Source organism: Hippocampus guttulatus, chromosome 12, assembly GCF_054856545.1.
Source record: "Hippocampus guttulatus isolate MCC_2025c chromosome 12, RoL_Hgut_1.0, whole genome shotgun sequence".
NCBI classification, from domain to species: Eukaryota; Metazoa; Chordata; class Actinopteri; order Syngnathiformes; family Syngnathidae; genus Hippocampus; species Hippocampus guttulatus.
In genome coordinates, this window is record NC_141272.1 from 9,926,259 (window position 1) to 9,944,564 (window position 18,306).

General features: G+C 40.9%; 2 protein-coding genes across 3 annotated transcripts; one reads left to right on the top strand and one right to left on the bottom strand.

Moving 5' to 3' along the window:
* Positions 1–4,681: 4,681 nt before the first annotated feature.
* On the top strand, positions 4,682–8,512 carry LOC147197319 (uncharacterized). Of its 2 annotated transcripts, XM_086126117.1 has the most exons (4): positions 4,682–4,741; positions 4,854–4,921; positions 5,058–5,151; positions 5,958–8,512. In XM_086126117.1, exons 2-4 carry the CDS (start codon positions 4,864–4,866, stop codon positions 6,742–6,744), a joined length of 939 nt encoding a protein of 312 aa, XP_085982243.1. In that variant the 5' UTR covers positions 4,682–4,741; positions 4,854–4,863; the 3' UTR covers positions 6,745–8,512. The 2 variants fall into 2 exon arrangements, with proteins under 2 accessions (XP_085982243.1, XP_085982242.1); XM_086126116.1 differs by lacking the exon at positions 4,682–4,741 and having other exon boundaries at positions 4,748–4,921.
* A 346-nt stretch (positions 8,513–8,858) lies between these two features.
* LOC147197320 (zona pellucida-like domain-containing protein 1) lies at positions 8,859–15,082 on the bottom strand. Its single transcript, XM_086125759.1, has 13 exons — positions 15,061–15,082; positions 14,011–14,070; positions 13,787–13,819; positions 12,976–13,104; positions 12,495–12,721; positions 12,077–12,267; positions 11,393–11,465; positions 11,150–11,247; positions 10,982–11,065; positions 10,251–10,422; positions 9,702–9,801; positions 9,582–9,605; positions 8,859–9,504 (listed from the first exon to the last, which is right to left on the bottom strand). Exons 1-13 carry the CDS (start codon positions 15,080–15,082, stop codon positions 9,347–9,349), a joined length of 1,371 nt encoding a protein of 456 aa, XP_085981885.1. The 3' UTR covers positions 8,859–9,346.
* Positions 15,083–18,306: the final 3,224 nt, after the last annotated feature.

The window sequence follows — 18,306 nt, forward strand, 5'->3', positions numbered from 1 at the left end:
CAACTAGAAATACAATTCCAAAAGGTTATGTTGTGATTTGCTATTTTTGCCATGACAGCCTAATCTATTTGGAAACGTTGCATGACTTTCCAGTGCCTGCAGCTTTGTTTTTCAGACACACAATTTCAGCTTCACGAGGAATACATTTGAGATGGTCACAACCATCCCAAAATCACAAGTTGAATCTGCCTCTTCTAACAATACAGTACAGAGTAAAGTCGTAATTCCCCCCAAAAGTAAACATAATGAGTAGTACTGGTCTTAAAATAAAGATTTTCTAATGACCTTTGGGACACCCTAAACAAGGGGTGGCCACACTTTTTTTTTAATTAGGAAGCACTCTGGCATTCTTCCCTTTTAATTTAGTAAATTATATATTTAGTAAATTATATATATATATATATATATATATATATATATATATATATATACATACACACACACACACACACCGGTATATTATACTTGTAATTAGTGGGAGCCCAGTGCATCTTCAGTGCCAGTAGTCTCATTTTATGTTTCATAGCATAGTGGGTTGTAAGACAGCAGATCATACCCTAGCTCTCAGTTTCAATGTCTTTCTGTCATTATAGTGTCTTTATTGGATTTGAGGATAGATTTGCATATTTTGCAATGCATTTCTTGTGCGTTGGCACTTACATTACGGCAAAATAATCCAGGAGTCAGGTAAACCTTTTCTACTAAATTCATATGAAAAAACATGGCAGCAGGGTATGTATCCAGTTATCCTTTTTCATCATCTATTTTCATTAAATTATACATTACACATTTTTTAATCCAATACCCATCTGGGAATTACAGTCAAATCCAATTCTCCATGAGGGCAACACTGAGACAGGAAAGAAGACCCCACTGTGCGGAAATCTGATCTACTCGTCTTTCAGCATGATGCTACTGATTGTTTGGGTTTCTTACCTGCTTCTCACTGTGCATTGTAAAACCTCAACACTTTCAAATTATGTGAAAGTGTTGAAAAATGACGGTTAGCGAACAAACAGAGGAGCTACGAAGACAATGCTCGATTCAGCATCTATTACTTTACTAAATCATTCTTACCTGAAAGTTCTGTCCCTTTCCCGGGCAGATGCAAGTGTCCTGTCCAGACAGAGGCTGTTGAGCCACAGATCCACAAGGGACGGATGCGGGCAGACCCGGTCGGGGACAGTAATGGTGAGGAGGACACTTTAGACAACTTTCCAATGCTACACTGTCTGCAGCAGGCCCGTAGGTTCCCCTTGGACAAGGGATTGGAGTGAAGCTTTCCGGGAGGCAGTAAAAGCCTGATTTTTTTTTAAATAATAATCACAAAGAAGTTTAGATTCTATCAACACTGTCAAGAGATATTAATATGATTTTCATTCATACAAATGCATTTGGGGGAAAAATATCACCGTGTAAACAAAACATGTCAAGTCAATTTTAAAATAAAATAAGCAGGACTATTGTGAAGAAATCCAAGCAAAATGGCAAGTACCCACACCGAATAGGTCGTCTGCTTGTTCCACACGCAACATTGTGGAGCGATCACGTGTCAGAGTGCGATGAAATGCTAACATTAAAAATGCCAATAATTAAGATCCAATTTAAAACTGCATTCACTTGGAAATCATTGATCTGGGATGTTCCTGCATTGACGGTTTGTAGGTGCCGCTGTTTGACGATGAATCCAAAATTGAGAAATAATGAGCAAATACATTTGAACCCGTTAAGGGACAGCGGTTACTACAGTAGACATCTTATCATGTGATTTGTGCATGGAAGGGTTAATTCACCAGATTTAGGAGGGAACTCAGCTAAATGAATGCACCAAATATAACTGGTCCTGCTCACGCCATGTGTATGTAGAGCAATAATAGCATAAGACACGTTCAAACATACCAGGTTGACAAGATGGCCTCTCTCGGGAAGAGCGGCTGATATTGGCCCCATAAACAGGATGCAAACTAGAGGAAATCAACAACCACCAAAGACACCTCATGAAATGATCACAGCATCCTCCCGGCATGGCGACGACTGCATAAATAAAACTACACTCTGTCAGTTGTAGCTCTGCACATTTGACTCCAAGCGTGTGCTCATAGAAAGCAAAAGGTAACGTGAGCTAATGTTTCGTCGGCATGACTTTCATTCGCATGCTGAATGATTCATAAAGCGTCAGAGGTAAGGTGACAGTGACAGTGCAGAGGGAGATTAGAAAGTATCACATTGCTCCATTTGTTCTCGGTGCAACCATGAAACTGATTAATGATTTGGCAAGTGGCTTTGCTTGAGAGCAGCTTTTTTTTTAATGAAGGTTTTACAAGACGGTGTCCTAAAAACTGAATATTCATTCATCCTTTTTCTTGACCCTGATTAGCGACATGGGTAAGATGAAGCCCCGGTGCCTGGCTGTGGATTCACATGCATTCAATTTGAAAATCAATTGTCCTTCCATCAAATCTAAGATGACGCAATATTCTTTCCAAATTAGAAGTTCCTCGTTCCAGACCAACCTGCAGTTTTTCAAATATCCTTCAACTTCTTGCAAATCATCATACCCTTCATTGAGTCCCATGTGTTCAGTCTGTGACAGAGCATCACCAGTCCATGAATTGACACTATCAAGCTCAGGTCAGAATATTAGGTATGCATCCACAGTCCCTCAAGAATACGTTGAATGCTGAGTTTCGGATTGATGCCTGATCGATTTCACAGCATCTTTCTTATTGTGGTTCATACAAGCGAACCGCATGAACCCCATCACACTGAGAGCGGTTTTAAATATTCTGTACCTCTAACACAGTTCAATCAGCAAACCAAAACTAAAACCTCTCAGTGTGGCGCATTCCATGTTGACTTGCCATTCAACAAACTCTCATTCTTCCACCATGTTTACTCACTCAATAGTAAAGGTTTGCACTGTTCCGTTATGGGGTATTTTTTTGCGTCACTCGACTGTCTTATCTCGAAAGCGAGTGTAAATTCTGCGAAGCTTCTCTATGGTCTTCAGGGTTTTTTTAAGTTGGTTTTTTGTCCCCGAGAGGCTTTTCACAGAAATATTTGACTGGCAAACAGCTGGCGGTGTGTGACTGCATGTGTGCGTGTGCTTCGATGAAATAAAAGAAATCAGCTTATCATACTTTGCTCCATATTCCAATGGCCTTTTTTATGTGTTCATTCCAGACACATATAAATGCATCAAGTTTTGAGTTTCTTTCGACATCTCAGTTTGTGCGTATCATGTACAATTTACATGCAGGAAGGTGATGTTTTTATGAATAAGAACGTTCACATTCCCGTTTATTGTGTTGACCAGACTTTGTACGACTGTTGTAACCTAGTTAGTTCATCGTGGCAGCCGTGGACTATGACCTTGAAGTGATGATTCAAAGCTTACCCAAGACTCCACTTTCACCTACATACCGGTACTCGTGTCATCTCACTAGCACGACATTTGTTAAATAGCAGAATATACAGCAACGGCATTGCAATTTTGTGCGGAATTCCTTTTACATCATGGTCATCGTTGACCGACTTATTTTATGCTCTGCGCTGTGTTAACAAAAGTGATTAAAAAAAATACATCGAAGCAACTTGTATGTGTGGCCAACTGCTTTATGGCAATCTGTTGAGTATGAAGTCGTAATTGGGGTCGTAAATGGCTATTGTAAGCAATACGTTTGGCAGAGGCAATCAAGTATTTGCTTAATTTGTGATCCATGTCTAACTCATTCAATACCGTGGAATGACATATTCATCAACTTGAATCCAACCATTTACCGTCATCTATCCATCCATATTCCTCTGCTTATCCCAGGTCAGGTCAGCAGGGAAGGCCAGACTTCCACTCTCGCCAGCCACTTCATCCGGCTCTTCTGGGGGGGATTTCGAGGTGTTCCCAGGTCAACTGGGAGACAGAGTTTCTCAAGACTTGCTTGGAAAGTCTCACAAAAGAGATGTAACCAGACTAATCAAATGACCAAACCACGTCATCTGGCTGCTCTAGATGTGTAGGAGCAGCGGCTGTACTCTGAGCCCCTCCCGGATGGCCAGGTCTCTAACCTTGACTCTAAGGGAGAGCCCGGACAATCTGTGGAGGATTCTATTTCGGTTGCTTGTATTGGGGATCTTGTTCTTTCGATCACGACCTACCCCTTCCAGAAACCCTGAATAGACCTTACCAGGAATGCAGAGGTGTGTGAAGGCGCTGTTTCTGATATCCACGATATATTGCAGAGAAGTGTCGACCGGAACAGCCCCACAACATACAGAACCTACCAAAATCAAATGCAGCGGGGAAAAAAAATGCAGGATGCTTTCTGGTGAACAAAACCTGACTTTGGATAACGTCAACTTGTTGAACCTTTGGTGATCAACTTCCACCTCATTTGTACATAATGAAATAGATAATAGCTGCGCGGTCTTCCCATAACATCAGAATTGAACAATTCTTGTTTTATCTTCATATATATATACTGTATATATACTGTATTTTTTGGGGGGGTAGTATTTAGGGATTTTTATCTCAAACTGGTTTGACACTAATCATGGACTGCCCATAAACTGAAAGATTTTCAGTGGTTCATCTGTGCGCGTTGTTTGTGCATGTGTGTGTGTGTTGTGTTCCGTCACCCGTGTAACCCTCCACGTGTTGACTATTGACACAGTCCTGGTTTGATAACGAGGCCCTTTATAAGACTGACAGTGCGGAAAGGTCGCTCTGTAGACCCCTGACGCTCAGGTAAATATCACCAACTTTTTCTCTGTGTTTCCTTGATTGATGAATGGATAAAGGAAATAAAACGCAATTTTCACCGCAGAGTCATGGATGTAATGCTTTCTATTCTCCACAGAAAAGAAAACATGCTTTCAGAAAAAGTGTTCTTGATCATTTGCGCCTTTGCAGTCTTGGCAATTTCAGGTATTTTCATGAGATAATTCTCAATATATTACGGTGTACTTTGTATGCATTTGATATTATTGTTTCACGCTAGTTCCATATGTTCATTATCTCCGACACATTTACAAACACAACCTAAGGTATTATTTTCTTGCAGCTTATCCGCTCCATCGTGACACCAGGGAGGCAACCTGGGCTGATTCCAAGGCCAATCAGGCTCATCCCAAGTTAAAAATCACAAAAGAAGCAGAGTAAGTTTATCTAACTAAGGACATTAAATTATAAAAAAAAAAAAAACTATTTTGCTCATTGCTGTACCAAAAATAATAATAATAATTGCAGGAATTAAACACAAATGGAAATGGCACAAAATAAGAGAAGGGCAAAAATACTGGTAATGATACAACTACAAAGTAGGTATGCACAAAAAAATAAGGTCCACGATTTTAGGACTTTAAAAACTGCATCTTAAGCATTGCGTTGCATTTTGGACATGAGTAGAGCAAATCTGAATACAAATTGCATGCTTCAACGTGTGCGAGTTACATTTTACCCGTGCCTACGTGGGTTTAGAGTGAGAATAAACGGATTAGAAAATGGATGGATGGATGGATGGATATTTCGGGTTTCCATGTCTTCACTGCGTTGTATTTTGTATGCCCACTAGATGGTGGCATTACACAGTTTTTTCCTTTGGTTTGGGGGGGTGTTGTGTGTCTGTATGCGTGTTATTAATGTTATATAGTTTTTATGTTAGTGCACACTGCACCCTAAGCATTTTATTAGTTTCACTTAAAAAAAAGTTTCGAAAGGATATAAAATAAAAAACCTGGTCACTTTAACATGGTGGTCATCTTACCATGTGCGGTAACAGGTCAATCTTGGGAGGTTGCTTGCTTGAAAAGTAGATATTAGTTTAAATTGCCAATCAATGTTAAATATTATCCACTTATTTGAATATTTTGAACCTTTATTCACTTGAAATAATATAGGGAGCTGTAACTAATGAGTAGCCATTCATAAAAACACACTAAAACAGAGTGGTTATGTCCCACAGTAAAATCTACAAGAGCCACATGGATGACAGCAGCCTCTACAACCACGAGGATGAGTACAAGAACCCAGTATCGGAAGAGATGCAGCGCAAGATCGTCGCTGAGTCGGAGCGCCTTCGAGCCCGTCTGCGTCAGGAGCTGGCCGAGCTGAGAGAGAAGCTGGCTCCGTCCCCGGTCCATCTCGCCTCCGCGCTGACCAGTATGAGGGAACGCCTGGTCCCACTCACCCAGCAGCTCCACAACAACACCCACCACCTGTGCCACCAGGTCAGACTGTACTTGCATGGTCTGAATGCGCCGGAGACCAGCCCGGATCCGATTGCCCACCACTGGATGGCACAAACGCTGGAGCAGAGCGCCTCCAAGCTGGCTGACATCATGGCTGACTTCATGGCTAAAATCAGAGAGCTGACGGAACGCCTGAGGGAGATGAGTGAGGCAGAGGCAGCTAATGCAGGAATCTGGCAGGGATTTAGCTCAAGGCTAGAATGGGAAGTGACTTCACTGAAGATGAAGGCACAAAATAGTCTGGAGGCTCTTAAAGTAGACCTCGCCGATCGGTCGGCAACTGCGCAGCCTCTTGAGGCCACGGTGGAACGCTTCTGCCAGGATTCAGCACAGCAACACCAAGCCTTCAAAGGCAAGATTGAGAGGCTGATCATATCAATGGAGGAGGAGTTGGATGTCCAGTTCAGTTCTTCCCACGCTGAACAGCCTGTTGGCTCATTGCAAGACTTCTCCATCAAACTGTCCGCTCTCATCCAGGACATTTTGCATTCGGTGCAGTGACACATCATTGTAGGGACTTTGAATTGAGACACCGTCGCCTTCCAATTGTTTGTTTTGCACATTGTTGGCTCACAACATCGTGATCAACATGGACATAAATTCTTCAAAGAACTGGCTCAAAAGTAACCCAAATTGGATGAAATAGCTAACCCTGGGTTCAAAAGAGTCAGAGACAATGCTGCGTCATTGATATCCAGCATTATGGGTTGAGGAGTTGTCCCAGCACTTTGGCTAAAGAGTTTGATGCAATACTACCCATACTGATGAGTTAAAGCTTCCAACAAATGTGTTACGAGGTTATCAGTATAGCCGTGGTTAAAAATAATGGGAAAAAATGTTTATTTCCAACATTTTCTAAGAAGACAAAACAATACATTTCCCCTGTCAGAGGTCACCAAAGTTCATTTTTTCCCCCGGATGCCCTTTCTGATACAACCTGCCCATTTTTCATTCGTGGACTTTCTGCCCTGACTGGGATTGGAATTCCAATCCATCCATCCATCCATTTGCTAATCCGCCTGTGCACACATGGGCATGCTGGAGCCGATCCCAGCTGTCTTCGGGCAGTAGGCGGGGTGCACCCGAACTGGCCGCCAGCCAATCGCAAGGCACACATAGACAAACGACAATCCACGGTCACACTCACACCTCGGGACAATTTAAAGTGCTCCATTAACCTGCCATGCATGTTTTGGGAACGTGGGAGGAAACCGTAGTACCCGGAGAAAACGCACGCAGGTACGGAGAGAACCACCTGTCGACCATTGTGCCACTCTGAATCCCATTCCTTTTGTTCAAAGTCAGTAGTGCTACCCACTGAGCCAACCAACTGCAACTCACATCTTCTATGAATGGTACGGTCAATGTATTTCAACTTCAGAACACAAGCCTGTCTAAAATGGTGAGCAGCTTCAGCTCTTCAGCTCACCCAAATCTTCAACTCAGTGTCCTGGGTCAAAATAATTCAGCCAACCTTGGGTACAAGTAAGCCAATCTGCTCAAAATTCAGAGATACCAAACAAGTGGGTGATGAAAGCAACCAAGCATTTTTAATGTGTACTAATGAAGTGTCAGAAGTGTTCCAGAATTGATGTCATAAAATATGTACTTTAAATGCAAACTACAAATTCTTCCCTTAGACGTTATCCATCTAAAGCACTTTCCCGACTATCAGTGCCACGCCCCCATGCACTCCTCGAAGGATTCTTGCGGGATCCTCTGCAGCTCCGTCATCATGGCCAACTTGATGTTGTCCACCTCTTCAAAACAGGTCCCCCTGATGACTACCCTTGAGCATTTAATGAGAAAACTCATGGTTTGTAGTTTTGGGATTTAAATATATCTTTTTTTCTGACACCAGTCTTGGAATTTTTCCGGCACAGTTCATAGTATATGTTTGTATTCTGTTTTGTGTGTTCTCACAGGAATTTAGTAGTATTTCCTTATTACACACACACACACACACAAACAAAAAGTGGCATTTCATAAATGCAGGCACACGTGGAATTTTGTCGTGAAGTTTGTTGTGAAGGCTTGTCAATTGTTGTTCTTTTTTTTTAACAATTTTATACGAAATACCTGTGATGTCATGCAGCACAGCAAGCATGTAGATATGAGTGATGTAAACAGGTAGCAATTCATTGATATTTGTATCGTATATGTAAAATATCCTTCAACCAAAAAGTAAATGAGAAACTTTTTTTTTTGTCAATAATTGTTCTGTGAATATTTTCTATGTTATTGTAAATAAACTTGTGGAAACTCATAAGAGTTGTTTAATTTTAATCTCAAGAAAATAGACACTGTACAGCGTAAATGAATAAGACGAAGTCCAAGTATAGAAGATCTTCTCACTAACATGGCCTTTGCTGTACCATTTAAACAAAATATTGATCTGCCATATTATAACAAACATACAATCATTTATAGATACTTGGAATACGGCGTTCAAAATATCCTTGTACAATGAGCCACATGATGTTTCATTGTGTTAAAAAGCCAATTTTAAAACAACTTTCATTGCCGATTTACTGTGTCAAAAGACAATTTTCAAAATTCAATTTAAAATTGTTTCACAAAATGTGCATATGTACAAACCGTGTGCCTGAAAATATAACACGGATACCAATGCTGGACATGATATATTTACTACCGTGTTTTCCGCACTATAAGGTGCACCTAAAAGCCTTCGATTTTCTCAAAAGGCGTCAGTGCGCCTTATAATCCAATGCGCTTTATATAGGGGTCAATATTCTGATTTCTAGGGCATAGTATTGGAAATGTTCTGTGAAGCGCTTTGTTACGTCTGCAGCGGTGGTGAAAGCGCTCTATAAATAAATCTGTATTGTATTGTATTCCCTCTAGCGTAGCTCCATCTAGTGGATGCATAAAGCAAACTCAGGCATTATTGTGGCTTCTATTCTATGCACCTTACAATATATGAGAACAGTTTTCAAATAGGCCATTCTTGGAAAGTGCGCCTTATACTGTGAAGCACCTTATAGTGCAGAAAATACGGTCCATTGATTTCTGAGATTCAATAAGAATATTTTTTGTGACAAAAATATATCTTTTGTTGTTAACATAATATAAAAGATTGGTGTCAGTTGAAGGTGCGAGGTAAGCGGCCGGCCCAGCAAAACTTCTTCAATACAAACCAGCCGCCAAGAACCAGCACAACGGACGCGGCAGAACCAAACACAACCCCAACTATGAGGCCCGTCACGTTTAGGTCATCCTTCTGTGATGCCAAATTGTCACCTGATAGCATACAGTAGATCAATAAAGTTTATCTACCTCCAAGCTGGATGTGTATATTTAAAGCTACATATACTCACGGTAGGCTTCTGCTGCAGGCCTGCCTGTTAGTGGGCAAAAAAGGAAAGAATGCAGAAAAAAGTCAAGAATTTATCATTGTTAGACAAGTGAAGGCAAGCGGGAAGCAGTGGCATCCAAACCTTCTCCGGAAGTGTACAGCGGTCCGATTGAAAGAGTGGCTGAGTCTCTTCCCTCCTGTCCAAAAGGGGTCAAGGACCTTTTTTTTCTGCTGTTACAAGCCTGAAGAATAAAAATAGCCCTCAGGTGTCAAATATATTTTGTTTGACAACATCTTAGAAGTTTTGAAAATGCATAACAAATCAATAAAATTGTGACAGGCAGTGCATTTGGGACAGGGGCCTTCAGTGGGGACTTAAGTTACCTGACTCACATATTAATACCAACTAATATACCTATTACACCTATTAATGCTAACTAATAAAGGCTCTGGCCTTTGAGATTTAAGAAAACAAAACAATCAAAAAAAAAACCCTCAAATGTGAGGTGATTGCGCTAAACACAAGTCTACTGTAGTTCCCTCTACCATAGGCTAATAATCCTAATTTGGATCAATGCATTTTGAAACTTTTAGAGCCAGAATTTTGTTATCAGGATTTAGGCATTAAAACAAGCGACAGCCTTCAGTTAAAAAATATATATACTTTGTATCCTTTACATTTTCTACTCACGTTCAAGAGTTCTTCACATTTGGTGGGCTCACAGAGTCTGAGAATACAATGCAGGTAGATGCTGGACTTGGTCTGCTCGCGGTGTTGAACGAAGCGGAAGGCCTCAAAGTCAAAGCGGGCAAATTTGGAGTTTCCGTTGGTATTTATTGTTGCCCTTTGGTCAACTGAGCACCTAGTGGAGAGCAAATATTTATCTGTATAAATGCAGAATTGATTCCAAGCAAAGAAGAGGAGAAATTGCCCAGGCCAGATGCATGAATTGCAGTGTAAAATGTCTTCTGTCTAACTCTGCTGTTACACTTAAATAGAAGCTCTTGACACGAAACAACACAAGCTGAAGTTATAATCACAAATGAACATGCAATTGCTATAACTTCGGGCAATGAGCCACATGCTGCTGCATCAAGTTTAAACACAAAATCTAGTATCTGATCACATATAGGAGAGCATGTTATGGTAAATATCCAAGCAAGGCCCATATTTAACACAAGAAAAAAAATCATTCAAATTAAATCCCAACATGACACTATATGTCCAATTCTTTTATAATGGACTCTTCATTCAAAACATTTGCACAATTGTAAAACATCCATGCGCTGCATCTGACGAGCATGTCAGTGCTGTCTGAACGTGCCAATCAAAACTGTTCATGAATCGGCTCTCTTAGATCGTGCAGCGGTTTCAAACGTTGGAAGTACATGAAGCCATCTAAGAGTTTTCTGCCATCGTACCCGGTGAAGAAGTTGTGTTGCTCAGTGTGTGACGCATTATAAGCGGTGGGAGTTCCGAAGCAGTGATCCATCAGCACATGGAAGCTGTAGAGAACAGGCCAATCAGTTACAAAGAATAGTTTGGATTGTATCTTTGATTTTAGAACATCTAAAAGCTTTTTGGCCTACTTTCCAGTCAGGTTCACAGCTTTTACTTCCACGTAGACCCTTGTTCGCAGCTGTAGCCCTGATGAAGGGACGATTAGCGGATAGCCATAGTCGGAGTCCTGCGGTTAAACGCCAAGGCAGAATAAGTCAAATGGAGATTAATTTTGCAGTCATACATCAGTACCGATACACTGTGCAACAAATCAACTTGACAAAGGTTGGCCTCGGCCATCAAGTGTGCCCGATGCCTTTACTTATACTTACATTATAAACATGCATTTTTAGTGTGTCAATGAAGCTTCCATTGTTGTCACTTGTTGCCACAGAGACAGAAGAGCTAAAAAGACACCCCAGAAAAAATGGCAAATGAATCAATCAAGAAACAAAGGAAGCTGTTCACACTCAGGGCCTGCTTTTTCTAAGATCACAAATGGTGAGCACTAAATGACGTTTGCTCTGACAGATTGCGCAAAGATGTGAAAGTGGTGAAGACCAACATGTTTAAAAGAGTTTTGCACATTGAAGAGCTCACTCGAAAAAGATTTCTGGCAGAAGCCAGCACAAATTGCCACAGTGCGCTAAAATTACCCAGACACAAGGAAGTACCAAGTGGAAAGAAGTTTTGCTTCAGCTGAGATGGCATGACTCCTTCTTGTGACCGGCTCCTAGCCAGCCCTAAGAAGCTCCAAATATGCATTGCTGAATTGAGGATATGTTGTGATATTATTTGTTTATGGCATTTAAAAAATGTTGACACAAATGGAAAACATAAGTTCTCCCAATTGCCATTCATTTTGCCATCTCATCACAGTAACGTCGTCATCGTTATGCCCAGCAGTGGCGCTTTGCCTTTCAAACTGCGCGGCTCCAAATATGTTTGTGTGAACCATTAAATCTTGCCTGTCAGATTTGCCAGACCCAAGGCCAGAGGTTGCCATGGTTACTCACGCCACTATCTGTGTGTTGTTGATAAGGTACTCTAAGGGATAGCGGCAGGAGAAGTGGTAGTAGAGGTCCGTGGTGTAGCTGATCACCCCCTGCTCGGATCTGGGGGTGTCGATGAAACCCGTGATGATGACTGACTGGATGGTGAGGAAGTTGCTGAAGGGCCCCGTCGGGTCAGGGGTCTCGTCCACAATCTCAACCAGAACGTATGCAAGACAAAGTCATTCAATAAGTCATATATTGTTGATATGGATTCTGCAGATGATTCACTCCTCTAAATTAAATAAAGGAGAAATATTGGAACATTCTCCTGTCCCACCAGATCCAGCAAATAGTTTTGTTTTGTTTGTTTTTTTTGTCTCATGCAGACTGACTACTGCATCATTCAGGCCAATCATTTTCCACCAGAAATGGTTCTGACCTGCAGGGACTGTCGACAGGGGTTTTGGTCGCTGTGGTTGACAGGAAGTTGATAGCGAATGATGGGAGGGTCAACGCTGGAGTCAACGGAGCCCTGGCAGTCTGTGACATTGTGCTTTCCGTTCAGCGCCATGGTTGACGAGTTGAACCCCGCCCACTGAGCTGTGCATAGGTTGATCTCCAACGTGATCATGGTGGTGCCACAGTCAACTGTCAGGTCTGAGCTTTCTTCATAAACATGACAAGGATTATTATTATGAGTAGTAGCAGTGGTGGAGATACTATGCCAGCAAGGCCTTCTCTGCTGGTCTATCAGAAGCACAAACCTAAATTTTAAGGCTAAATTGCTACGAGTCAATTCCTACAATGCAATGTGATTAATGGGCGGTTTAAGTCTGGAAAATCCTCACTGAAGGAAACAAATACTCAGCCTGCCACTAAAGTAGTCACAGTAGCAGAAGTAGTAGTGAGGGAACACCTACCTGGGATCCTCTCATACTCAGAGGAGCAGTTGTAGAGGCAGAAAGTGGGATGCAGAAGTATGGCCAACAGAGGAAAACAAAGGGGAAGAGAAGTCATCTTGTTGTGATGCAGCATGTCAGTCGTTGGCACTGAGAAGGAACAACATTGCAACAAAAACGTTCTTGATTTATGCATAGTATATCATAGGAAATGCACATAAATATTATTTGGTTACCTTATTTCGACACATGCAAAGGGGCAAAATGTCAATAGCATTATTAAATATGTAGCAAATATATGCATGAAACTACTTGTTGCCTCAGTCTATCATTCATTGTCACAGTGTCACCATATCAGTGACATCATCATACTGAGGTGTGTTTTTCATATGTTGGTTACTTTATTTAAGTACAAAATATACTGGAGCACCCACGATCTAATCATAGTGACAGTGTTAAATGAAGTGTCATGCACTTAATCATATTATATTCTTTTAATTTACAAACCCGATTCTAATGAAGTGACGTCATGTTTGGTTTTTGGTTTGGTTTGGTTTGTTTATTTATGTGAAACATAAATAAAAACAGAATACAATGATTTACAAATTTACAAATTGTGTTCAACCGAAATACTGAATTGAATACACTACACAACATATTTCAGGTTCAAACTACTAACGTTCTTTTTGGCAAATAAACATTAGCCTCGTATTTTATGACAAATCATTATATTCTCTTTTTATTTGTCAATGTAGTTCACTCAATGAAAAAAAATGTTTGAATCAATTTTTTAAAATTATATATATACAGTATATCCTCGTGTGAGTCTTACCTCTGTGGTACATGAGCAGGAGTTTATCTGAGCCTGTCGAGCAAAGTCGCTTTTATAGGATAACACATCCTTGAGATACCTAAAACCTCGAAGGCATGTCAAACTTCAATTGCAGTTGCAATACTGTGCAGAGCTGTAAGGAGATCACAATTGCCAAAAGCTATCAAGTGCACAACCAAACAGGCCTAACCTTTTGGAAATTTCCCCTGCATGTCAAAACTCACTTTTGTCTCTTTTGTAGATGTACGGTGGGTAGTGCCCATAGCTACAGGGAACATCATCGACTGCTCAAATGAGATGTGTCATTGTTCACAAGAGGAAGACAAGAAAAGGAGGATCAGTATGCCTGTGGTGAGACGGGACATTTGTTACACTATCCACAAATCACGTCACTCATGATTTATGGCCTAAAACTCATTGGCACAAAACCCCTTAAAATATCATATCTCTCGATGCTGATCACACTACACCTTTCTTTCTTCTCATAATCCGATTGGTTGAAGGGTTATTTAAAGTTAGTGATTTGCGCTGGGACAAAATGTCCAAAGTCAGATAATTACAGTGAGAAGAACAAATAGCAATGAATCACAAAGGCTTAAGTGAGATGGATGATACTGATATTATATAACAGATTAGATGGTGTAGTTCCTCATAAATACAAGCACAAGATGTGATATGTAATGGAGGCAAGGCCAAAGGGATGATGTTAAACTGATTTGGATGGGAAAAAGATACACTGAGATTTTGACGCAAGATCACCTATATGTACACACTACATCAAATGCAACATTTTTCAATTACAAAAATCTTACAGGAAAAACAAAAATAAAGTTATTGTGCCCAGAGACATATTCATACTCATCAACAAGCATGTTAGCCTCACGGTGGCCCTTTGCGTGGGTACTCTGCTGCTACCTAGTGGCCATAAGTAGACCATACGGAACAAAACAACGTGGTCGATCTAAAAAAAGTTCAAGAACTGGCGTCACAAATGATCTCGTGTTTTGCTCACATTGAAGGGGAAAACCTACAGAGCCCCGAAGGGGACATGGAAGAAAATGTTTTGCGAGGGAATGCAAAAAAATAAATAAAAATTGCGTTCCCTCACAAAGTTTTGCATTCCCTCACAAAGTTTTGTGGTCCCTCGCAAAGAATGCATTCCCTCACAAAGATTGCGAGATCTCGCTTTTTTTTTTTTTTAATGCACGTTCATGTACTTCTGGGTCATCGTCTGGGTAACCGAAAACAACAAACATGGAGCTGTTTTTGGTTACCCAGACATGGTGTGGTGGACATGGTGGTTGTAGTCGAACATATGCTAAATATTCGCTGATTTGGTACCGACTGTACAACGCCGTGGCAAACTCTTCATGTCTGTTTTATTGGCATAAATGATTTGTAAGAGAAGGCGGCCCAGTGGTTAGCGTGTCAACCTCACAGTGCAGAGGTACCGGGTTCAATTCCAGCTGCGGCCTCCCTGTGTGGAGTTTGCATGTTGTCCGGTTTCCTCCCACATTCCAAAAACATGCATGGCAGGTTGATTGAACACTCAAAATTGTCCCTCGGTGTGAGTGTGAGTGTGGATGGTTGTTCTTCTCTGTGTGCTCTGCGATTGGCTGGCAACCGGTTCAGGGTGCCCGAAGACGGCTGGGATAGGCTCCAGCACCCCCGCGATCCTTGTGAGGATAAGTGGATCAGAAAATGGATGGATGGATGGACTTGTCAGAGAGGTTACACAAACACTCAAGAACCAGTTGCTCCTCGATTCGTAACATAATTAGTTTCAGGTCACATCATTAGTGGCTACCGTTCCATTTCATGTCGCGTCATGGAGTCGACTCTGTCCAACTTTCTGTTTAGAATGCACAGAAACATTTGTGATCATATACATTTTCTCATCAAAATGGGAAAGAAAAATGTCTTTTAACACACCCTGCATCAAAGAGTATTTTGTTATGTGATGTTAATGTTGATCACTGAGTGACATTATCATAGCTAAGCATTTTTTGGTGGTACTGTACTAAAGTTTTGAGAACAACAGACATTCTGCAAGTTGGCCTTTGGTGACTTTATTCAGAAGAGAGGATAAATGCTGAAATGTGGCTTGATTATTGGTATGGTTATACAACTCTAGTATGAGAAGGATGCAAAAATAGAAATGCGTCTCAGTGTGATGCATTCCAGATTATATTAAAACCATGCATGATCTTTTTTTTTTTTTACTGCTTGTGGGGCTTTGTCTTCTCTGGGCGTGATTTGATTATGATGCATGCACATGTTTTTGTCACGTGATGAAGACTTAGTTTGGCGTGTTTCTCATTTCCATTGTAAGGTCACTGGTGGCAGAAACACACAAGTGATTGTTGGCGCTTTGGTGGAATGCATCTCTAATTTCCCAGAAGGGCGCCAATGCTGAAATGTGCAGAACTCATGTAAGGGTTGCAGAAGAAAGACAAAGTAGGCCAAAGATCCTCAAATAGACCGCTTTGTTTTTGGACCCTGACCTAATATTCCATTATTTTGACAAACAATTTCATCTGTGTCTCAATTACATCACTCTTGCTATGCAAACAGGAAATAAACACACAACAGACTGATCACATGTATTGTAACTACTCCCAAGTGAGACAGCTCAGCCAGTCACATTCTTTTTTCTGAGCAGTTTTACGAGTGATACGAGTGGGTGTGTGCAAAGTTCGTTTTTCATTGATGTTATGCTTTAAAATAACAAAATAGGAAAGATCAACGGTGTAAAAGCAAACGCCCCTCCGTCTTCATCCTCCGACAAGTTTTAAGGCGTAAAGTTAGGCACCTACTTAGGCACCTACTGTATGTACTGTCCCACAAAATCGCCCGTTATTTGGTATCCTTTTCTTTTTTCACCGTGAATCCCACCCATGTGCACAATCATGTGCCAACCAGTTCATTGTGCGCCGTTCGAAAATTGACATGTAATGTGCTGCTTTCCTGAGGACATTATACTGCATACCCTCAGTCGGCCTACTGTACGAGTTATGTCAGAAAAATTCCAAAAACTGGTCCTACAAAATATATATTTCAAACCCAACCTACAAAGTACGAGTTTTTCCTGAACCCATTAGGGGACATGGCAGGAAAAAAACAATGTTGCGTTCCCTAGACAAGTTTGGCGAGGGAATGCAAAATTTTGCAAGGGAATGCAAAACTTTGCGAGGGAACGCAGATTTTTGTGCGTTTTCTCCCGTTGCTGAGTTTAATAGAATTTTACTTTGAAATTGGCTTGAAATACAAATGGCTACATCTGGGATAGGTTCCAACATGCCCACGACCTTCCAAAGGATAAACGGTTCAGATGATAGATTGATGGATGTGCGATTACTTCACATTTAAAAGTTGGAGGGTGTGTGTCCCGCTTCAAATCAAAGTATTTGTAACAACACGATGGCATGATGTGCACTTTTGCACCAGTGCAAGCAATCACTATAATCAACAACAGCTCTTGTGTTGTCTCTCTGTAGCCAATGAGTGTTTAAAAGTTGCTGCTTCAACATGGATAGAGTGCTGAAACAGAGTTGAATGTATCTTAATCAGATTACTGAACATCTAAAACATAATGTGTAGTATTGTAAGATAAATGCCAGTTTATATGGACATCTGTGTTAAATTTTCTTTTCATCCATATGAGTGTCAACTTTTATTCAAAGGGAAAGTCAGATTTATTTTTGATGAATCACAGTTTAACCTCTGTTCCATAATCCTCAATACTCACGGGCTCGATCTTATTCTGGAAATTAAGTCACACTGCCTGTAGACCAAAGAAAAGCAAGGAACAGGAAGTATGAAGTTAAAAAAAAAAGATTTCCTCCATTTCCTCTGGATTCCTTCCTGTCCAATGCAGTACAGTACACTTCAGCCATTCTCTCATCACAATTTCTATTTTGATTGCAGGTTTTTGCTGTTGTGGACGGGGTTGACCAGATGTGAGCTGAATCATGCATTTGACAGCATATCAGCTCTCACTTGCACTCTTAACACACTTCATTGCTGCTTTTCAGGTCCAGATTGCCTCTGTTTTCTCCGTGTGCTTTATTTCTCCCAAGACGGCATTCACTCATTCTGGTCTGTGTTGGGGTGAAGGATCTGAGTACGTATTAGCACCCAAACAGATGAAGGTTTATTCAAGTGAACTGTTAGTATATTAATTTCTAACTACTGTACGTATGAATCCACGTGCTTATAGTTCACTTTGTATGACCTACTGATTCCTATAAAAGGAAATGATACGAAAGTACAGCAATGACCGAGACACCTTTATACTAAAAGAAGAGCGGTTATTTTCAGGTGATATAGATTTAAAATGTTTTTCCATCCGGTGTGTTGGACGAGGGAAACGTCCAAAACATGCAGGATGGTGGCCTTTGCGGACCATAGTCAGACACCTGTGCTTTAGGTTGAAGATGTTTCCGCTGCCCTGTGTTCACTTGTATTAGGCTTAACTGTTGAAACCTCTGAGTAAAGAGAGTGGAGTGATGAAAGTCAAT